General features: G+C 51.0%; 1 protein-coding gene across 5 annotated transcripts in view; it reads right to left on the minus strand.

The window, feature by feature from the left end:
• Positions 1 to 6,456: 6,456 nt before the first annotated feature.
• LOC143774131 (uncharacterized) overlaps positions 6,457 to 24,031 on the minus strand; it is a 267,928-nt gene continuing 250,353 nt past the window's right edge. For all 5 annotated transcript variants that reach the window (XR_013215477.1, XR_013215479.1, XR_013215476.1 and 2 more), the window contains one exon: positions 6,457 to 8,950. Coding sequence is in view for 1 of the 5 variants with exons in the window: in XM_077261443.1 (XP_077117558.1) it covers positions 8,468 to 8,950 (483 nt within the window). In the remaining 4 variants the exon portion in view is untranslated. The remainder of the gene's footprint in view (positions 8,951 to 24,031) is intronic.

Here is a 24,031-nt window from a genome sequence, read left to right on the forward strand (position 1 = left end):
GGCGTCAGTCGCACCAGGCATCGTCTGACACAAAACTTCTTTTGGCCGGCGGTAACCTATGATGTTCGTCAGTACTGCCAGACCTGTGACAGTTGCCAGCGCATTGGCAAGAGGGGAGATCGATGCAAGGCCAAACTACGCCCCCTCCCCATTGTGGAGGAACCATTTAGCCGAGTAGCGGTCGATCTGCTAGGGCCGTTAGCCCAACCCAGTCCGTCAGGGAAAAGGTATATATTGACAGTGGTAGATTTTGCCACATGATATCCAGAGGCAGTTGCGTTACCTAACATACTGGCAGAGACGGTGGCGGCTACCCTGGTCCAGGTTTTCTCATGGGTTGGATTTCCCTGGGAGATTATCTCGGACCAGGGTACCCAGTTTACAGCAGAGGTAACCAACCAACTGTGGAAGCTGTGCGGCGTAAAGTCCATTAGAAGCGCCCCCCGTACCATCCGCAAACCAATGGGTTGTGTGAACGTTTTAATGGAATGTTAAAACAACTCATTGGGACTTTTACCAGGACCTACAGGGACTGGGAGAAATTCTTGCCTCACCTCCTGTTTGCCTATCGGGAGGTGCCCCAAGAATCCACGGTGTTCACCCTGTTCGAACTGGTATACGGGAGGCGGGTAAGGGGACCCCTAGACTTAGTGCTAGAACACTGGGAAGGGGAGGGCACCATAGAAGGGGTACCTATTGTACCCTATGTGCTGGAATTTCGGGACCACCTACAGGAGCTGACCCAGGCTGTACGTGGAAACCTGCAGGTGACCCAGCGGCGCCAGCGCGTATGGTACGATCGGAGGGCCAGAGAACGCACCTTTGAGATAGGACAGAAGGTCCTGGTGTTAGAACCCACCAGGCAGAACAAGTTCCAAGCTGCATGGCAGGGGCCCTATCAGGTAGTGGGGTAAATAGCCGACACCACCTATAATGTCGCCGATTGGGACGACCCCAGGGTTATCCGCATGTTCCACGTGAACATGCTGAAGCCCTACCGGGAGCGCCCTGAAGAGGTAGTGGCCATCTGTGCACCTGAAGCAGAGGATGTAGCCGGACTCCCCTTGCCTGATGTCTTAGGGGAGAGGACTCCGTCTAAAACATGGGACCAGGTACACTGGGGTGAAGACCTAGGTCCCCGGGAGAGACAGCAGGCAGAGGCGTTGTTGAGGCAGCGACAGAGGATGTTTTCGGAGAGACCAGGGTACACTCGCCTGGCACAACACAAGGTTGAGACCCAGGATCAGACCCCCCTGAGACAACCCCCCTTCCGTGTCCCTGAGTCTGTACGAGAAGGGATGCGACAAGAGATACGAGAGATGTTGCGTTTAGGGGTCATTGAAGAATCAGATAGTCCCTAGGCATCCCCCATAGTGTTAGTGCTCAAGAAGGATGGGACTACACGGTTTTGTGTAGACTATCGCAGGCTCAGTGAGAAAACGGTGACGGATGCGTATCCCATGCCACGTGTGGATGAGCTGTTAGACCGGCTGGCGGGGGCAAAGTATTTGACCACCATCGATCTATGCAAAGGCTACTGGCAGATTCCCCTTAGTCCTGATGCTATTCCCAAGTCTGCATTTGTCATCCCGTTCGGCTTATTCCAGTTTCGAGTTATGCCATTCGGGATGAAGAATGCCCCTGCTACCTGCCAGAGGCTGGCTGACCGGCTTCTGGATGGTCTCCAGGACTATGCGTGTGCCTACCTGGATGACATCGCGATCTACAGCGCGACATGGAAAGGGCATCTAAATCACCTAGAGACAGTATTAGACAGGATCCACAAGGCCGGAATCACCCTGAACCCAAACAAGTGTCATGTGGGCGAAGCGGAGGTTCAGTATTTAGGACATTGGGTGGGAAGTGGGAAACAGCGACCAGAACCAGCCAAGATTGAGGCCATAGCCAAATGGCCCACCCCACGCACTAAAACCCAGGTCATGGTGCTTCTAGGGACAGCGGGGTATTACAGGAAATTCGTTCCCAATTACAGCAGCGTAGCCAAGCCCCTCACTGATCTGACCCGTAAGAACCAGGTAACCTGGACCCCAGAGCGTGAGGAAGCCTTCCGCCAGCTAAAGTACGCCCTCACCAATACCCCTGTATTGGCCGCACCCGATCCAACTAAACGTTTCCTTGTTCACACAGACGCTTCTATGTTTGGATTGGGAGCAGTACTGAGCCAAGTCGGGCCGGACGGCCAAGAACACCCGGTAGCTTACCTGAGTCGGAAACTGCTGCCCTGTGAAGTAAGCTATGCGGATATCGAGAAGGAGTGCCTGGCAGTAGTATGGGCACTCAAAAAGTTACAACCATATTTGTATGGACAACAGTTTTCCCTCCTAACGAGCCATAATCCCCTAGTCTGGCTTAATCGGGTCTCCGGAGACAATGCCAGATTACTGCGGTGGAGTTTAGCCCTACAACCTCTGGACTTCACCATCCACTACAGACCCGGCAAACAAAACGGTAACGCCAATGGACTAAGTCGACAAGCGGAACTTGCACCAACCCCAAACCGATCCGTTAAGGATCAGACTGTGTATGCCGATCACGTCGCTGAAAGGGGGAGTCGTGTTACAGAACCCCCCAGCACCCAGAATATGTTATGCAGTTATTTGTGTATATAATAGGTTCCATGTGAGATATGTCCCTAATGCATCAGCCCACAGGCTGCGCCCCTGGGCAGAGGAGACAAGATATCCCCCTTCTGACCTCCCCCACCTTTGTAATTCCCACAGTAAATATCAGTAGGCTCCGGCCCCCTGCGGCTATTGTAATGTATGTCTGGCCTGCCGCTTTTGAATGGGCCTGCCCTCTGTATCTGTTGTTACATATATTCTGTGTTCTGTGAATAAAGTGTTGTGGGACTGGAAATACGTGGAGAAGCAGTCAGCTTTTATATGCTCTCATGTAATCAAGGAATTCCAGCCAGCGTCCTTCATTCAGACTCCAGCCAATGCAAAATGGACCTTCTGAAACATGGGGTGGTACTGAAAAAGGTACCCCAGCTTGATAGACCCCCATTACACCATGTTCTGAGTAATTTTTTTTTATTTTTTTTTTAGAAGGTGCCGTGGTTCCAGACACATGCTGCAGATTTGACCCCCCCCTTTTCTCCCCCACTGCATTCACTGATACAGAAACGCAGACACACGCTATGTGCTCTCGGACCCCCCATCTTTAGCTGCATAGGAAACTGTCTTCTCACTACACACTCTGTGCAGCCCCCACTCAGTAGTGTAAGTTTAGTGTGTAAGTTTCTACAGGAACAAGAGAGCACATGGTGCTATAGCTGCCTTTCCCAGCTTACAGCCATAAACCGTACCTTGCGAAGAGCTCTTCATAGCGTTCCCTATGTGGTCTCCAGACAAATCTTCAGATTCCATTGTCAAAGATGAGAGCGGGACTCATTGCATGAAAAGGTTGGGTCTCCATTGTTCCATACCAGTTTCTTCTCCATGAGAAGACAATGTGGGCAACATCAAGGAAATAAGTTTATTTAGAGCTCTGCTTGCAGAACACATTACTTATATTTTTTTTCCTCCATCTTCTACACTACACCAGATGAAGAAATAGAGGAGACCGTGTTGCTCTGCACAGTAACAGGACCGCCCCATCCTCCCATTTAAAACCGTATACTCAAAAAATAAAATAAATGCATCACTGCAGTAATATCCATTAATAGCCCCTATGGTAATATCCCCCATTCTGGCCCCCGTGTGTCTCATTCCTGGCTCCAGCCATATGTTCTCCTATCCTGCCCTCATGAGTATCCATGATGCCACCATGTGATGCCCCCCATGTCTTGCCCCTTCTGTCTCGATCCTTGCCCCCCTGTCTCCTATCCTGCTTCTTTCAATACAAATGTTTAAATCCTTCTTACCTGGCCTCGCTCCTGCGGAGAAGTTCTCTCTCCGCAGTTGAAGCGCGCACGCACCGGCAATTGATGATGGCATACGCTGGCGACATGAGCGCTGACTTCAGCTGCTAGCCTCCGATTGGCTGGCTGCTTTTAACTATTGCTGTGCATGCCCAGACGTCTATAGAGTTTTATGGAACCTGCATCTCGGACGCAGGTTCAGTTTGTGCATCAGCAGAATCCTGCCACTGGGCCCAATGACCAGGAGACAGGGCCAGATGCGGCCCCCTCTGCTCATCAGACCCCACACGCCAGTCAGGGCAGTAATGCCCTGATGGTGGCCCTGCCAACTCCCATGGCTGCAGCGTCTCCATCGAGTACGTTGGGGATGTCTTCAGTCAGGGACTGCACTGGTGCTGTCCGCTGCCCTCATAATTGGGATAAGCAATCATAAATATTAATCTCAGAAGTCACAAGAAAATGCATTTTGAATTCAAGTGACACTGATTTCCTGCAGGGGTTATAGTTACAATGGCCAGCGCAGACTTGCGTCTCCCAAAAGAACATTGTGAATATTGGGAGTTTGAATAAATCCGAAAGTGATGAGACAGATAAACTGGTGACGAACATTCAAGTTTTTATCCGCAATCCCTGGCTACAAATCCATAGTGGCTGGATAACAACTAACACAAGCCATGCCATGTTTGGTCTCTGGGGAAAGGTAAAATCATGATGGAAAATATGGCTGTGATATAACTTCTGCGGCCATCCAGAGAGGAGTTATCACATAACTTGGGATTTTCTTAAAATTCTGAAGGGCAAAAGACATCCCACAACCTGGAGTATGTGAGGTTATCAAAGAAGGGTCAGTGTAACTCAGGTGCTAATAAGTTCAAGCCGAATTATGGTGTGTTCTAGTAGAATACACATCACATCTGATCGGTATAGTAAGCTGTCAACACTTTTATTTTCTGTAACTGTATACACTGTATTGTGTTGTAAAAATCTTTTGTCCATATTTTTTTTTTTAAACACTGCTTATCATTTGGATGAAATATAAAATGTACCCGCACCCCAAAAGTCATACACTACCTACCAGGCCTCCAGTCAGCCTGTATAAAACGGCCTGCAGTCACCTCCATTATCTTCAGCCAATCGTGTAATTGTCCGGATGATGGGGGGCGGCAGAGAACTGTCTGACACAAAGATCACAGCGGGTGAATCTGTGACCTTCCAACTCTGACATAAATGAATAATGCATTCATCACGATTTCCACGACGTTCCCTTCTTGCAGATGCTGTTTCTGAGGTCGATTGTATGTCGATAATATCTGGTGTTTTGGTTTAGGTGTAGATGCAAGAAATATCTGTATCAGAGTGAAGTGCAGAAGACATCGGCATCGTGGCGAGGTCCAGAAGATGCTGGTATCATTGTGGGGTGCAGGAGACATTGTCATCATGGTGGGGTCTGGAAGATGCTGGGATCATTGTGGAGTGCAGAAGGCATCGTGGTGGGGTCCGGAAGATGCTTGTATCATTGTGGGCTGCAGAAGACATTGGCATCGTGGCAGGGTCTGGAAGATGCTGGTATCATTGTGGGATCCAGAAAAGACTAGCATTGTGGTGGGTTCCGGAAGATGTTGGTATCATTGTGGGGTGCAGGAGACATTGTCATCATGGTGGGGTCTGGAAGATGCTGGGATCATTGTGGAGTGCAGAAGGCATCGTGGTGGGGTCCGGAAGATGCTTGTATCATTGTGGGGTGCAGAAGACATTGGCATCGTGGCAGGGTCTGGAAGATGCTGGTATCATTGTGGGATCCAGAAAAGACTAGCATTGTGGTGGGTTCCGGAAGATGTTGGTATCATTGTGGGGTGCAGAAGACATTGGCATCATGGTGGGGTCCAGAAGATGCTTGTATCACAGTTGTGAAGAAATGATTTAGATGAAAGAATTGAGGGTACACTGATTCAATTTTCTGATGACACAAAGCTAGGAGGGATAGCTAATACTAGAGAAGAGAAATTCAAAAATATATAAATAAACTGGAGCAGTGGACAGCAACTAACAGAATGGTTTTTAACAAGGAAAAATCCAAAGTATTACATCTGGGCAATAAAAATGAAAAAAAGCATATTGTCATGATAATGTAAAAATGCCGTATTGCGAGTTTAGACACGCTGTGGGCCATTCCGACCCCCCTCTACTCACTCAAACTAGTACAGAAAGCCTGAGATTATTTATTCTATTAAAGTTTTTTTTTTTTTGTGGCACCAATCCAGGCTAGAGATATAAGAATTATATATTCTGAATGTCCATCGATTGATCTATAACTCACTGAAACCGCTTGCAGCTAAATTCAACGAGTGCAATGAGTGGATTTCTCCGTAAGCGGGTCATGTAATTACTGTGTTTACGCTTAAAAGAATCCCCATGATGCGGGGCACATCCTGATCATTGTGTATTTAGTATACAAGAGCCATACAGCGAGCTAGGCATAAAAATAGTTGCCATAGCTCCAAGTAAAGGGGAGGTTTCAGACTCAAAAAAGACTGAGAGGAGACTTAATAGCTGTCTACAAATATCTCAAGGGCTGTCACATTGTAGAAGGATCATCTTTATTCTCATTTGCACAAGGAAAGATTAAAAGTAATAGGATGAAACTGAATGGGTGGGGAGACACAGATTAGATATTAGAAAAAACTTTTTGATAGTGAGAGTGATCAATGAGTGGAACAGGCAGCCACGAGAGGTGGTGAGTTCTCCTTCAATGGAAGTCTTTAATCAGAGGCTGGACAGACATCTGTCTGGGATGATTAAGTGAATCCTGCTTTGAGCAGAGGGTTGGACCAGATGACCCAGGAGATCCCTTACAAACTCTACCATTCTATGATTCTATGAAACCAGAGTATATCATAATTACCCAGACGACTGTTTTTGAAAACCAAGAAGAATTGACTTTTTATCTGTATTTAGCTTGTGGATTTAAGTGTTTAGGTCTGGTGTGTCAAGAAGACAGACTTGCAAACTAATATACTATTTAACATACTGTGTAAGTCTGTAATAGTGACTTGTACATAGTGTGTGTTTATCTTTGTTTACTGTGTGCTGATATGCTAATTGTGTATTGTATTCTATAACCAATTTGTTGACTTCGAAGGTAGATGGGGAAAGGCTGTGACAGGGCTGAAGGACGCTGGGTAATTCTAAAAGTAGCTTACATGCCTTGGGTATTAAAAAATAAACAACTCAGTAGATCTCATCACTCATAGCTACCAGCCCGACATTCTGCAAACCATCCAACGAATGAGAGACAGGACTGCAGCCAATTCATCATGGCACCATCACGAGGGACACAGATCTATGATTCTATAGGAAACAACCTAGAGGGTTTTAGTCTCCGGTTTCAAGGACACAGATCTGATCCAGTGACCATCTCTGAACCATGGATATGTTTTGGAGAAAGCCAGGTTTGGGACCCGCTGGTCGCCTGGTTCCATGGAGATAGTCAGATAAGCCAGGTGGTGTCAACTGGCTTTGGATCTTGTGTGGACTGTTCTCGGTCATCTCCCTATGCTTGTCGATATCTCTTCTCTGTGTGTTTCACAGGTGGAATAAGCGACCCTGGGAGCTCTGACGTAACACCTACCATTATCCCAGTGAGTCAGCGGAAGGGTGGGACCCTGTAATGTGCACCATCTTGGGGGTAATTGCTGGGACTGTTCTGTTTGCTATTGTGTGTTGTGGTTCAATAATCTATTGCCGCACTGTTTTACCCTAACCCTGTGTTATCTGAGTAACGTTATGCCCACGTTTAATGGGAGAGTGGGCGTTAGACGGGATGATCCCTGTCCATGCGGTTTCGGCTAGCAGACTTGGGCGCCCGTCAACAACCCATTTCCCCACAATTGTGGCATCCAGAAGACATCGGCATCATGGTGGGGTCCGGAAGAAGCTTGCATCATTGTGGGATCCAGAAAAGACTAGCATTGTGGTGGGTCCGGAAGATGCCGGTATCATTGTGTGTGCAGAAGACATCGGCATCGTGGTGGGGTCTGGAAGATGCTGGTATCATTGTGGGATCCAGAAAAGACTAGCATTGTGGTGGGGTCCAGAAGGCATCGTGGTGGGGTCTGGAAGATGCTTGTATTATTGTGGGGTGCAGAAGACATCTCCATCGTGGTGGGGTCTGGAAGATGCTGGTATTACTGTGGGGTGCAGAAGACATCTCCATCTTGGTGGGGTCCGGAAGTTGCTGGTATTCTTGTGGGGTGCAGAAGACATTTCCATCGTGGTGGGGTCCGGAAGTTGCTGGTATTCTTGTGGGGTGCAGAAGACATCTCCATCGTGGTGGGGTCTGGAAGATGCTGGAATCATTGTGGGGTGCAGAACACATCTCCATCGTGGTGGGGTCTGGAAGATGCTGGAATCATTGTGGGGTGCGTGCAGAACACATCTCCATCGTGGTGGGGTCTGGAAGATGCTGGAATCATTGTGGGGTGCAGAACACATCTCCATCGTGGTGGGGTCTGGAAGATGCTGGAATCATTGTGGGGTGCGTGCAGAACACATCTCCATCGTGGTGGGGTCCGGAAGATGCTGGAATCATTGTGGGGTGCAGAAGACATCTCCATCGTGGTGGGGTCCGGAAGATGCTGGTATTATTGTGGGGTGCAGAAGACATCTCCATCGTGGTGGGGTCCGGAAGTTGCTGGTATTCTTGTGGGGTGCAGAAGACATTTCCATCGTGGTGGGGTCTGGAAGTTGCTGGTATTCTTGTGGGGTGCAAAAGACATCTCCATCGTGGTGGGGTCTGGAAGATGCTGGAATCATTGTGGGGTGCGTGCAGAACACATCTCCATCGTGGTGGGGTCTGGAAGATGCTGGAATCATTGTGGGGTGCAGAACACATCTGTATCGTGGTGGGGTCTGGGAGGTACCGGTATTACTGTGAAGTCGGTGGAACACTGGGGTCTGGTAGGAGTCACTGTCACCAAGGGGTCCGGGAGGAGTCACCATGTTGGGGAAAGTTCTCAAGGCTCGCACGTCCTCACACAGGGTTGGAGCAGATAAGTTCCTGGAGGGCAACTAAGAAGCAGAAAAATAAACAACCCTTAGGAAGAGTACACGTTCTCAGCATGAAAAGACATCAGTACACTGCAGTATTATGGAACACGAATAGTGTAACGCCCTCTGGTGGACAATCCAAGAACTGCAAGAAGCAGCATGACTGATAGGACATATAACGTGAGGCGTAGAGGGGAATATACGGAGGTGAGGCGTAGAGGGGAATATACGGAGGTGAGGCGTAGAGGGGAATATACGGAGGTGAGGCGTAGAGGAGAATATACGGAGGTGAGGCGTAGAGGGGAATATACGGAGGTGAGGCGTAGAGGAGAATATACGGAGGTGAGGCGTAGAGGAGAATATACGGAGGTGAGGCGTAGAGGAGAATATACGGAGGTGAGGCGTAGAGGGGAATATACGGAGGTGAGGCGTAGAGGGGAATATACGGAGGTGAGGCGTAGAGAATATACGGAGGTGAGGCGTAGAGGTGAATATACGGAGGTGAGGCGTAGAGGTGAATATACGGAGGTGAGGCGTAGAGGGGAATATACGGAGGTGAGGCGTAGAGGAGAATATACGGAGGTGAGGCGTAGAGGGGAATATACGGAGGTGAGGCGTAGAGAATATACGGAGGTGAGGCGTAGAGGTGAATATACGGAGGTGAGGCGTAGAGGGGAATATACGGAGGTGAGGCCTAGAGGAGAATATACGGAGGTGAGGCGTAGAGGGGAATATACGGAGGTGAGGCGTAGAGGAGAATATACGGAGGTGAGGCGTAGAGGGGAATATACGGAGGTGAGGCGTAGAGGAGAATATACGGAGGTGAGGCGTAGAGAATATACGGAGGTGAGGCGTAGAGGTGAATATACGGAGGTGAGGCGTAGAGGGGAATATACGGAGGTGAGGCGTAGAGGAGAATATACGGAGGTGAGGCGTAGAGGAGAATATACGGAGGTGAGGCGTAGAGGGGAATATACAGAGGTGAGGCGTAGAGGGGAATATACGGAGGTGAGGCGTAGAGGGGAATATACGGAGGTGAGGCGTAGAGGAGAATATACGGAGGTGAGGCATAGAGGAGAATATACGGAGGTGAGGCGTAGAGGCGAATATACGGAGGTGAGGCGTAGTGGAGAATATACGGAGGTGAGGCGTAGAGGAGAATATACGGAGGTGAGGCGTAGTGGAGAATATACGGAGGTGAGGCGTAGATGGGAATATACGGAGGTGAGGCGTAGAGGAGAATATACGGAGGTGAGGCGTAGAGGGGAATATACGGAGGTGAGGCGTAGAGGAGAATATACGGAGGTGAGGTGAAGAGGGGAATATACCGAGGTGAGGCGTAGAGGAGAATATACGGAGGTGAGGCGTAGAGGAGAATATACGGAGGTGAGGCGTAGAGGGGAATATACGGAGGTGAGGCGTAGACGGGAACATACGGAGGTGAGGCGTAGAGGACAATATACGGAGGTGAGGCGTAGAGGGGAATATACGGAGGTGAGGCGTAGAGGGGAATATACGGAGGTGAGGCGTAGAGGAGAATATACGGAGGTGAGGCGTAGAGGAGAATATACGGAGGTGAGGCGTAGAAGGGAATAAACGGAGGTGAGGCGTAGAGGGGAATATACGGAGGTGAGGCGTAGAGGGGAATATACGGAGATGAGGCGTAGAGAATATACGGAGGTGAGGCGTAGAGGGGAATATACGGAGGTGAGGCGTAGAGAATATACGGAGGTGAGGCGTAGAGGGGAATATACGGAGGTGAGGCGTAGAGGGGAATATACGGAGGTGAGGCGTAGAGGGGAATATACGGAGGTGAGGCGTAGAAGGGAATAAACGGAGGTGAGGCGTAGAGGAGAATATACGGAGGTGAGGCGTAGAGGAGAATATACGGAGGTGAGGCGTAGAGGAGAATATACGGAGGTGAGGCGTAGAGGGGAATATACGGAGGTGAGGCGTAGAGGGGAATATACGGAGGTGAGGCGTAGAGGAGAATATACGGAGGTGAGGCGTAGAGGGGAATATACGGAGGTGAGGCGTAGAGGGGAATATACGGAGGTGAGGCGTAGAGGGGAATATACGGAGGTGAGGCGTAGAGGGGAATATACGGAGGTGAGGCGTAGAGGGGAATATACGGAGGTGAGGCGTAGAGGAGAATATACGGAGGTGAGGCGTAGAGGGGAATATACGGAGGTGAGGCGTAGAGGAGAATATACGGAGGTGAGGCGTAGAGGGGAATATACGGAGGTGAGGCGTAGAGGAGAATATACGGAGGTGAGGCGTAGAGGGGAATATACGGAGGTGAGGCGTAGAGGAGAATATACGGAGGTGAGGCGTAGAGGAGAATATACGGAGGTGAGGTGAAGAGGGGAATATACCGAGGTGAGGCGTAGAGGAGAATATACGGAGGTGAGACGTAGAATGGAATATACGGAGGTGAGGCGTAGAGGGGAATATACGGAGGTGAGGCGTAGAGGAGAATATACGGAGTTGAGGCGCAGAGGGGAATATACGGAGGTGAGGCGTAGAGGAGAATATACGGAGGTGAGGCGTAGAGGAGAATATACAGAGGTGAGGCGTAGAGGAGAATATACGGAGGTGAGGCGTAGAGGAGAATATACGGAGGTGAGGCGTAGAGGGGAATATACGGAGGTGAGGCCTAGAGGAGAATATACGGAGGTGAGGCGTAGAGGAGAATATACGGAGGTGAGGCGTAGAGGAGAATATACGGAGGTGAGGCGTAGAGAATATACGGAGGTGAGGTGTAGAGGGGAATATACGGAGGTGAGGCATAGAGGGGAATATACGGAGGTGAGGCGTAGAGGAGAATATACGGAGGTGAGGCGTAGAGGAGAATATACGGAGGTGAGGCGTAGAGGGGAATATACGGAGGTGAGGCGTAGAGGAGAATATACGGAGGTGAGGCGTAGAGGAGAATATACGGAGGTGAGGCGTAGAGGGGAATATACGGAGGTGAGGCGTAGAGAATATACGGAGGTGAGGCATAGAGGGGAATATACGGAGGTGAGGCGTAGAGGAGAATATACGGAGGTGAGGCGTAGAGGGGAATATACGGAGGTGAGGCGTAGAGAATATACGGAGGTGAGGCATAGAGGAGAATATACGGAGGTGAGGCGTAGAGGAGAATATACGGAGGTGAGGCGTAGAGGAGAATATACGGAGGTGAGGCGTAGAGGAGAATATACGGAGGTGAGGCGTAGAGGGGAATATACGGAGGTGAGGCGTAGAGGGGAATATACGGAGGTGAGGCGTAGAGAATATACGGAGGTGAGGCATAGAGGGGAATATACGGAGGTGAGGCGTAGAGAGGAATATACGGAGGTGAGGCGTAGAGGAGAATATACGGAGATGAGGCGTAGAGGAGAATATACGGAGGTGAGGCGTAGAGGGGAATATACGGAGGTGAGGCGTAGAGGAGAATATACGGAGGTGAGGCGTAGAGGAGAATATACGGAGGTGAGGCGTAGAGGCGAATATACGGAGGTGAGGCGTAGAGGAGAATATACGGAGGTGAGGCGTAGAGGAGAATATACCGAGATGAGGCGTAGAGGAGAATATACGGAGGTGAGGCGTAGAGGGGAATATACGGAGGTGAGGCGTAGAGGCGAATATACGGAGGTGAGGCGTAGAGGGGAATATACGGAGGTGAGGCGTAGAGGGGAATATACGGAGGTGAGGCGTAGAGAATATACGGAGGTGAGGCGTAGAGGTGAATATACGGAGGTGAGGCGTAGAGGTGAATATACGGAGGTGAGGCGTAGAGGGGAATATACGGAGGTGAGGCGTAGAGGAGAATATACGGAGGTGAGGCGTAGAGGGGAATATACGGAGGTGAGGCGTAGAGAATATACGGAGGTGAGGCGTAGAGGTGAATATACGGAGGTGAGGCGTAGAGGGGAATATACGGAGGTGAGGCGTAGAGGAGAATATACGGAGGTGAGGCGTAGAGGAGAATATACGGAGGTGAGGCGTAGAGGGGAATATACAGAGGTGAGGCGTAGAGGGGAATATACGGAGGTGAGGCGTAGAGGGGAATATACGGAGGTGAGGCGTAGAGGAGAATATACGGAGGTGAGGCATAGAGGAGAATATACGGAGGTGAGGCGTAGAGGCGAATATACGGAGGTGAGGCGTAGTGGAGAATATACGGAGGTGAGGCGTAGAGGAGAATATACGGAGGTGAGGCGTAGTGGAGAATATACGGAGGTGAGGCGTAGAGGGGAATATACGGAGGTGAGGCGTAGAGGAGAATATACGGAGGTGAGGTGAAGAGGGGAATATACCGAGGTGAGGCGTAGAGGAGAATATACGGAGGTGAGGCGTAGAGGAGAATATACGGAGGTGAGGCGTAGAGGGGAATATACGGAGGTGAGGCGTAGACGGGAACATACGGAGGTGAGGCGTAGAGGACAATATACGGAGGTGAGGCGTAGAGGGGAATATACGGAGGTGAGGCGTAGAGGGGAATATACGGAGGTGAGGCGTAGAGGAGAATATACGGAGGTGAGGCGTAGAGGAGAATATACGGAGGTGAGGCGTAGAAGGGAATAAACGGAGGTGAGGCGTAGAGGGGAATATACGGAGGTGAGGCGTAGAGGGGAATATACGGAGATGAGGCGTAGAGAATATACGGAGGTGAGGCGTAGAGGGGAATATACGGAGGTGAGGCGTAGAGAATATACGGAGGTGAGGCGTAGAGGGGAATATACGGAGGTGAGGCGTAGAGGGGAATATACGGAGGTGAGGCGTAGAGGGGAATATACGGAGGTGAGGCGTAGAAGGGAATAAACGGAGGTGAGGCGTAGAGGAGAATATACGGAGGTGAGGCGTAGAGGAGAATATACGGAGGTGAGGCGTAGAGGAGAATATACGGAGGTGAGGCGTAGAGGGGAATATACGGAGGTGAGGCGTAGAGGGGAATATACGGAGGTGAGGCGTAGAGGGGAATATACGGAGGTGAGGCGTAGAGGAGAATATACGGAGGTGAGGCGTAGAGGAGAATATACGGAGGTGAGGCGTAGAGGAGAATATACGGAGGTGAGGCGTAGAGGGGAATATACGGAGGTGAGGCGTAGAGGGGAATATACGGAGGTGAGGCGTAGAGGGGAATATACGGAGGTGAGGCATAGAGGAGAATATACGGAGGTGAGGCGTAGAGAGGAATATACGGAGGTGAGGCGTAGAGGAGAATATACGGAGATGAGGCGTAGAGGAGAATATACGGAGGTGAGGCATAGAGGGGAATATACGGAGGTGAGGCGTAGAGGGGAATATACGGAGGTGAGGCGTAGAGGGGAATATACGGAGGTGAGGCGTAGAGGGGAATATACGGAGGTGAGGCGTAGAGGGGAATATACGGAGGTGAGGCGTAGAGGAGAATATACGGAGGTGAGGCGTAGAGGGGAATATACGGAGGTGAGGCGTAGAGGAGAATATACGGAGGTGAGGCGTAGAGGGGAATATACGGAGGTGAGGCGTAGAGGAGAATATACGGAGGTGAGGCGTAGAGGGGAATATACGGAGGTGAGGCGTAGAGGAGAATATACGGAGGTGAGGCGTAGAGGAGAATATACGGAGGTGAGGTGAAGAGGGGAATATACCGAGGTGAGGCGTAGAGGAGAATATACGGAGGTGAGACGTAGAATGGAATATACGGAGGTGAGGCGTAGAGGGGAATATACGGAGGTGAGGCGTAGAGGAGAATATACGGAGTTGAGGCGCAGAGGGGAATATACGGAGGTGAGGCGTAGAGGAGAATATACGGAGGTGAGGCGTAGAGGAGAATATACAGAGGTGAGGCGTAGAGGAGAATATACGGAGGTGAGGCGTAGAGGAGAATATACGGAGGTGAGGCGTAGAGGGGAATATACGGAGGTGAGGCCTAGAGGAGAATATACGGAGGTGAGGCGTAGAGGAGAATATACGGAGGTGAGGCGTAGAGGAGAATATACGGAGGTGAGGCGTAGAGAATATACGGAGGTGAGGTGTAGAGGGGAATATACGGAGGTGAGGCATAGAGGGGAATATACGGAGGTGAGGCGTAGAGGAGAATATACGGAGGTGAGGCGTAGAGGAGAATATACGGAGGTGAGGCGTAGAGGGGAATATACGGAGGTGAGGCGTAGAGGAGAATATACGGAGGTGAGGCGTAGAGGAGAATATACGGAGGTGAGGCGTAGAGGGGAATATACGGAGGTGAGGCGTAGAGAATATACGGAGGTGAGGCATAGAGGGGAATATACGGAGGTGAGGCGTAGAGGAGAATATACGGAGGTGAGGCGTAGAGGGGAATATACGGAGGTGAGGCGTAGAGAATATACGGAGGTGAGGCATAGAGGAGAATATACGGAGGTGAGGCGTAGAGGAGAATATACGGAGGTGAGGCGTAGAGGAGAATATACGGAGGTGAGGCGTAGAGGAGAATATACGGAGGTGAGGCGTAGAGAATATACGGAGGTGAGGCATAGAGGGGAATATACGGAGGTGAGGCGTAGAGAGGAATATACGGAGGTGAGGCGTAGAGGAGAATATACGGAGATGAGGCGTAGAGGAGAATATACGGAGGTGAGGCGTAGAGGGGAATATACGGAGGTGAGGCGTAGAGGGGAATATACGGAGGTGAGGCGTAGAGGGGAATATACGGAGGTGAGGCGTAGAGGGGAATATACGGAGGTGAGGCGTAGAGGGGAATATACGGAGGTGAGGCATAGAGGGGAATATACGGAGGTGAGGCGTAGAGGAGAATATACGGAGGTGAGGCGTAGAGGGGAATATACGGAGGTGAGGCGTAGAGGAGAATATACGGAGGTGAGGCGTAGAGGAGAATATACGGAGGTGAGGCGTAGAGGAGAATATACGGAGGTGAGGCGTAGAGGAGAATATACGGAGGTGAGGCGTAGAGGGGAATATACGGAGGTGAGGCATAGAGGGGAATATACGGAGGTGAGGCGTAGAGGAGAATATACGGAGGTGAGGCGTAGAGGAGAATATACGGAGGTGAGGCGTAGAGGGGAATATACGGAGGTGAGGCGTAGAGGAGAATATACGGAGGTGAGGCGTAGAGGAGAATATACGGAGGTGAGGCGTAGAGGGGAATATACGGAGGTGAGGCGTAGAGGAGAATATACGGAGGTGAGGCGTAGAGGAGAATATACGGAGGTGAGGCGTAGAGGGGAATATACGGAGGTGAGGCGTAGAGGGGAATATACGGAGGTGAGGCGTAGAGGAGAATATACGGAGGTGAGGCGTAGAAGAGAATATACGGAGGTGAGGCGTAGAGGAGAATATACGGAGGTGAGGCGTAGAGGGGAATATACGGAGGTGAGGCGTAGAGGGGAATATACGGAGGTGAGGCGTAGAGGAGAATATACGGAGGTGAGGCGTAGAGGGGAATATACGGAGGTGAGGCGTAGAGGAGAATATACGGAGGTGAGGAGTAGAGGGGAATATACGGAGGTGAGGCGTAGAGGAGAATATACGGAGGTGAGGCGTAGAGGGGAATATACGGAGGTGAGGCGTAGAGGGGAATATACGGAGGTGAGGCGTAGAGGGGAATATACGGAGGTGAGGCGTAGAGGGGAATATACGGAGGTGAGGCGTAGAGGGGAATATACGGAAGTGAGGCGTAGAAGGGAATAAACGGAGGTGAGGCGTAGAGGAGAATATACGGAGGTGAGGCGTAGAGGAGAATATACGGAGGTGAGGCGTAGAGGAGAATATACGGAGGTGAGGCGTAGAGGGGAATGGAGGTGAGGCGTAGAGGAGAATATACGGAGGTGAGGCGGAGAGGAGAATATACGGAGGTGAGGCGTAGAGAGGAATATACGGAGGTGAGGCGTAGAGGAGAATATACGGAGGTGAGGCGTAGAGGGGAATGGAGGTGAGGCGTAGAGGAGAATATACGGAGGTGAGGCGGAGAGGAGAATATACGGAGGTGAGGCGTAGAGAGGAATATACGGAGGTGAGGCGTAGAGGGGAATATACGGAGGTGAGGCGTAGAGAGGAATATACGGAGATGAGGCGTAGAGGAGAATATACGGAGATGAGGCGTAGAGGGGAATATACGGAGGTGAGGCGTAGAGGAAAATATACGGAGGTGAGGCGTAGAGGGGAATATACGGAGGTGAGGCGTAGAGAGGAATATACGGAGGTGAGGCGTAGAGGGGAATATACAGAGGTGAGGCGTAGAGGGGAATATACGGAGGTGAGGCGTAGAGGAGAATATACGGAGGTGAGGCGTAGAGGGGAATATACGGAGGTGAGGTGTAGAGGGGAATATACGGAGGTGAGGCGTAGAGGGGAATATACGGAGGTGAGGCGTAGAGGGGAATATACGGAAGTGAGGCGTAGAAGGGAATAAACGGAGGTGAGGCGTAGAGGGGAATATACGGAGGTGAGGCGTAGAGGAGAATATACGGAGGTGAGGCGTAGAAGGGAATATACGGAGGTGAGGCGTAGAAGGGAATAAACGGAGGTGAGGCGTAGAGGAGAATATACAGAGGTGAGGCGTAGAAGGGAATATACGGAAGTGAGGCGTAGAAGGGAATAAACGGAGGTGAGGCGTAGAGGGGAATATACGGAGGTGAGGCGTAGAGGGGAATATACGGAGGTGAGGTGTAGAGGGGAATATACGGAAGTGAGGCGTAGAAGGGAATAAACGGAGGTGAGGCGTAGAAGGGAATAAACGGAGGTGAGGCGTAGAGGAGAATATACGGAGGTGAGGCGTAGAGGGGAATATACGGAGGTGAGGTGTAGAGGGGAATATACGGAAGTGAGGCGTAGAGGAGAATATACGGAGGTGAGGCGTAGAAGGGAATAAACGGAGGTGAGGCGTAGAGGAGAATATACGGAGGTGAGGCGTAGAGGGGAATATACGGAGGTGAGGCGTAGAGGGGAATATACGGAGGTGAGGCGTAGAGGAGAATATACGGAGGTGAGGCGTAGAGGAGAATATACGGAGGTGAGGTGTAGAGGAGAATATACGGAGGTGAGGCGTAGAGGAGAATATACGGAGGTGAGGCGTAGAGGGGAATATACGGAGGTGAGGCGTAGAGGGGAATATACGGAGGTGAGGCGTAGTGGAGAATATACGGAGGTGAGGCGTAGAGGAGAATATACGGAGGTGAGGCGTAGATGGGAATATACGGAGGTGAGGCGTAGAGGAGAATATACGGAGGTGAGGCGTAGAGAATATACGGAGGTGAGGCGTAGAGGGGAATATACGGAGGTGAGACGTAGAGGAGAATATACGGAGGTGAGACGTAGAGGAGAATATACGGAGGTGAGGCGTAGAGAATATACGGAGGTGAGGCGTAGAGGAGAATATACGGAGGTGAGGCGTAGAAGGGAATATACGGAGGTGAGGCGTAGAGGAGAATATACGGAGGTGAGGCATAGAGGAGAATATACGGAGGTGAGGCGTAGAGGGGAATATACGGAGGTGAGGCGTAGAGAATATACGGAGGTGAGGCGTAGAGGAGAATATACGGAGATGAGGCGTAGAGAATATACGGAGGTGAGGAGTAGAGAATATACGGAGATGAGGCGTAGAGAATATACGGAGGTGAGGCATAGAGGAGAATATACGGAGGTGAGGCGTAGAGGAGAATATACGGAGGTGAGGCGTAGAGGAGAATATACGGAGGTGAGGCGTAGAGGAGAATATACGGAGATGAGGCGTAGAAGAGAATATACGGAGGTGAGGCTTAGAGGGGAATATACGGAGGTGAGGCATAGAGGAGAATATACGGAGGTGAGGCGTAGAGGGGAATATACGGAGGTGAGGCGTAGAGGGGAATATACGGAGGTGAGGCGTAGAGAATATACGGAGGTGAGGCGTAGAGGAGAATATACGGAGATGAGGCGTAGAGAATATACGGAGATGAGGCGTAGAGAATATACGGAGGTGAGGCGTAGAGGAGAATATACGGAGGTGAGGCGTAGAGGAGAATATACGGAGGTGAGGCATAGAGGGGAATATACGGAGGTGAGGCGTAGAGGAGAATATACGGAGGTGAGGCGTAGAGAATATACGGAGATGAGGCGTAGAGAATATACGGAGGTGAGGCGTAGAGGAGAATATACGGAGGTGAGGCGTAGAGGGGAATATACGGAGGTGAGGCGTAGAGGGGAATATACGGAGGTGAGGCGTAGAGGGGAATATACGGAGGTGAGGCGTAGTGGAGAATATACGGAGGTGAGGCGTAGATGGGAATATACGGAGGTGAGGCGTAGAGGGGAATATACGGAGGTGAGGCGTAGAGGGGAATATACGGAGGTGAGGCGTAGATGGGAATATACGGAGGTGAGGCGTAGAGGGGAATATACGGAGGTGAGGCGTAGAGGAGAATATACGGAGGTGAGGCGTAGAGAATATACGGAGGTGAGGCGTAGAGGGGAATATACGGAGGTGAGACGTAGAGGAGAATATACGGAGGTGAGACGTAGAGGAGAATATACGGAGGTGAGGCGTAGAGGGGAATATACGGAGGTGAGGCGTAGAGGAGAATATACGGAGGTGAGGCGTAGAGAATATACGGAGGTGAGGCGTAGAGGAGAATATACGGAGGTGAGGCGTAGAAGGGAATATACGGAGGTGAGGCGTAGAGGAGAATATACGGAGGTGAGGCATAGAGGAGAATATACGGAGGTGAGGCGTAGAGGGGAATATACGGAGGTGAGGCGTAGAGGAGAATATACGGAGGTGAGGCGTAGAGGAGAATATACGGAGGTGAGGCGTAGAGGAGAATATACGGAGGTGAGGCGTAGAGAATATACGGAGGTGAGGCGTAGAGGGGAATATACGGAGGTGAGACGTAGAGGAGAATATACGGAGGTGAGACGTAGAGGAGAATATACGGAGGTGAGGCGTAGAGAATATACGGAGGTGAGGCGTAGAGGGGAATATACGGAGGTGAGGCGTAGAGGGGAATATATGGAGGTGAGGCGTAGAGGGGAATATACGGAGGTGAGACGTAGAGAGGAATATACGGAGGTGAGGCGTAGAGGAGAATATACGGAGGTGAGGCGTAGAGGGGAATATACGGAGGTGAGGCGTAGAAGGGAATATACGGAGGTGAGGCGTAGAGGAGAATATACGGAGGTGAGGCATAGAGGAGAATATACGGAGGTGAGGCGTAGAGGGGAATATACGGAGGTGAGGCGTAGAGAATATACGGAGGTGAGGCGTAGAGGAGAATATACGGAGATGAGGCGTAGAGGGGAATATACGGAGATGAGGCGTAGAGGGGAATATACGGAGGTGAGGAGTAGAGAATATACGGAGATGAGGCGTAGAGAATATACGGAGGTGAGGCTTAGAGGGGAATATACGGAGGTGAGGCATAGAGGAGAATATACGGAGGTGAGGTGTAGAGGAGAATATACGGAGGTGAGGCGTAGAGGGGAATATACGGAGGTGAGGCGTAGATGGGAATATACGGAGGTGAGGCGTAGAGAATATACGGAGGTGAGGCGTAGAGGAGAATATACGGAGGTGAGGCGTAGAAGGGAATATACGGAGGTGAGGCGTAGAGGAGAATATACGGAGGTGAGGCGTAGAGGGGAATATACCGAGGTGAGGCGTAGAGGAGAATATACGGAGGTGAGGCGTAGATGGGAATATACGGAGGTGAGGCGTAGAGGGGAATATACGGAGGTGAGGCGTAGAGAATATACGGAGGTGAGGCATAGAGAATATACGGAGGTGAGGCGTAGAGGGGAATATACGGAGGTGAGGCGTAGAGGGGAATATACGGAGGTGAGGCGTAGAGGGGAATATACGGAGGTGAGGCGTAGAGGAGAATATACGGAGATGAGGCGTAGAGGAGAATATACGGAGGTGAGGCGTAGAGGGGAATATACGGAGGTGAGGCGTAGAGGGGAATATACGGAGGTGAGGCGTAGAGGAGAATATACGGAGGTGAGGCGTAGAGGGGAATATACGGAGGTGAGGCGTAGAGGGGAATATACGGAGGTGAGGCGTAGAGGGGAATATACGGAGGTGAGGCGTACAGGGGAATATACCGAGGTGAGGCGTAGAGGAGAATATACGGAGGTGAGGCGTAGATGGGAATATACGGAGGTGAGGCGTAGAGAATATACGGAGGTGAGGCGTAGAGGGGAATATACGGAGGTGAGGCGTAGAGGGGAATATACGGAGGTGAGGCGTAGAGTATATACGGAGGTGAGGCGTAGAGGGGAATATACGGAGGTGAGGCGTAGAGGAGAATATACGGAGGTGAGGCGTAGAGGGGAATATACGGAGATGAGGCGTAGAAGGGAATAAACGGAGGTGAGGCGTAGAGGAGAATATACGGAGGTGAGGCGTAGAGGAGAATATACGGAGGTGAGGCGTAGAGGAGAATATACGGAGGTGAGGCATAGAGAGGAATATACGGAGGTGAGGCGTAGAGGGGAATATACGGAGGTGAGGCGTAGAGGGGAATATACGGAGGTGAGGCATAGAGGGGAATATACGGAGGTGAGGCGTAGAGGAGAATATACGGAGGTGAGGCATAGAGGGGAATATACGGAGGTGAGGCGTAGAAGGGAATATACGGAGGTGAGGTGTAGAGAATATACGGAGGTGAGGCGTAGAGGAGAATATACGGAGGTGAGGCGTAGAGGAGAATATACGGAGGTGAGGCGTAGAAGGGAATATACCGAGGTGAGGCGTAGAGGAGAATATACGGTGGTGAGGCGTAGAGGGGAATATACGGAGGTGAGGCGTAGAGGGGAATATACCGAGGTGAGGCGTAGAGAATATACGGAGGTGAGGTGTAGAGGAGAATATACGGAGGTGAGGCGTAGAGGAGAATATACGGAGGTGAGGCGTAGAGGGGAATATACGGAGGTGAGGCGTAGAGGAGAATATACGGAGGTGAGGCGTAGAGGAGAATATACGGAGGTGAGGTGTAGAGGAGAATATACGGAGGTGAGGCGTAGAGGAGAATATACGGAGATGAGGCGTAGAGGAGAATATACGGAGGTGAGGCGTAGAGGGGAATATACGGAGGTGAGGCGTAGAGGGGAATATACGGAGGTGAGGCGTAGAGGAGAATATACGGAGGTGAGGCGTAGAGGGGAATATACGGAGGTGAGGCGTAGAGGGGAATATACGGAGGTGAGGCGTAGAGGGGAATATACGGAGGTGAGGCGTACAGGGGAATATACCGAGGTGAGGCGTAGAGGAGAATATACGGAGGTGAGGCGTAGATGGGAATATACGGAGGTGAGGCGTAGAGAATATACGGAGGTGAGGCGTAGAGGGGAATATACGGAGGTGAGGCGTAGAGGGGAATATACGGAGGTGAGGCGTAGAGTATATACGGAGGTGAGGCGTAGAGGGGAATATACGGAGGTGAGGCGTAGAGGAGAATATACGGAGGTGAGGCGTAGAGGGGAATATACGGAGATGAGGCGTAGAAGGGAATAAACGGAGGTGAGGCGTAGAGGAGAATATACGGAGGTGAGGCGTAGAGGAGAATATACGGAGGTGAGGCGTAGAGGAGAATATACGGAGGTGAGGCATAGAGAGGAATATACGGAGGTGAGGCGTAGAGGGGAATATACGGAGGTGAGGCATAGAGGGGAATATACGGAGGTGAGGCGTAGAGGGGAATATACGGAGGTGAGGCGTAGAGGAGAATATACGGAGGTGAGGCGTAGAGGGGAATATACGGAGGTGAGGCATAGAGGGGAATATACGGAGGTGAGGCGTAGAGGGGAATATACGGAGGTGAGGCGTAGAAGGGAATATACGGAGGTGAGGTGTAGAGAATATACGGAGGTGAGGCGTAGAGGAGAATATACGGAGGTGAGGCGTAGAGGAGAATATACGGAGGTGAGGCATAGAGGGGAATATACGGAGGTGAGGCGTAGAAGGGAATATACGGAGGTGAGGTGTAGAGAATATACGGAGGTGAGGCGTAGAGGAGAATATACGGAGGTGAGGCGTAGAGGAGAATATACAGAGGTGAGGCGTAGAAGGGAATATACAGAGGTGAGGCGTAGAGGAGAATATACGGAGGTGAGGCGTAGAGGGGAATATACCGAGGTGAGGCGTAGAGAATATACGGAGGTGAGGTGTAGAGGAGAATATACGGAGGTGAGGCGTAGAGGAGAATATACGGAGGTGAGGCGTAGAGGGGAATATACGGAGGTGAGGCGTAGAGGGGAATATACGGAGGTGAGGCGTAGAGGAGAATATACGGAGGTGAGGCGTAGAGGGGAATATACGGAGGTGAGGCGTAGAGGGGAATATACGGAGGTGAGGCGTAGAGGGGAATATACGGAGGTGAGGCGTAGAGGAGAATATACGGAGGTGAGGCGTAGAGGGGAATATACGGAGGTGAGGCGTAGAGGAGAATATACGGAGGTGAGGCGTAGAGGAGAATATACGGAGGTGAGGTGTAGAGGAGAATATACGGAGGTGAGGCGTAGAGGAGAATATACGGAGGTGAGGCGTAGAGGGGAATATACGGAGGTGAGGCGTAGAGGGGAATATACGGAGGTGAGACGTAGAGGAGAATATACGGAGGTGAGGCGTAGTGGAGAATATACGGAGGTGAGGCGTAGAGAATATACGGAGGTGAGGCGTAGATGGGAATATACGGAGGTGAGGCGTAGAGGGGAATATACGGAGGTGAGGAGTAGAGAATATACGGAGATGAGGCGTAGAGGGGAATATACGGAGGTGAGGCGTAGAGGAGAATATACGGAGGTGAGGCGTAGAGGAGAATATACGGAGGTGAGGCGTAGTGGAGAATATACGGAGGTGAGGCGTAGAGAATATACGGAGGTGAGGCGTAGATGGGAATATACGGAGGTGAGGCGTAGATGGGAATATACGGAGGTGAGGCGTAGAGGAGAATATACGGAGGTGAGGCGTAGAGAATATACGGAGGTGAGGCGTAGAGGGGAATATACGGAGGTGAGACGTAGAGGAGAATATACGGAGGTGAGACGTAGAGGAGAATATACGGAGGTGAGGCGTAGAGAATATACGGAGGTGAGGCGTAGAGGGGAATATACGGAGGTGAGGCGTAGAGTATATACGGAGGTGAGGCGTAGAGGGGAATATAC

Source organism: Ranitomeya variabilis, chromosome 5 (assembly GCF_051348905.1).
Source record: "Ranitomeya variabilis isolate aRanVar5 chromosome 5, aRanVar5.hap1, whole genome shotgun sequence".
NCBI lineage: Eukaryota > Metazoa > Chordata > Amphibia > Anura > Dendrobatidae > Ranitomeya > Ranitomeya variabilis.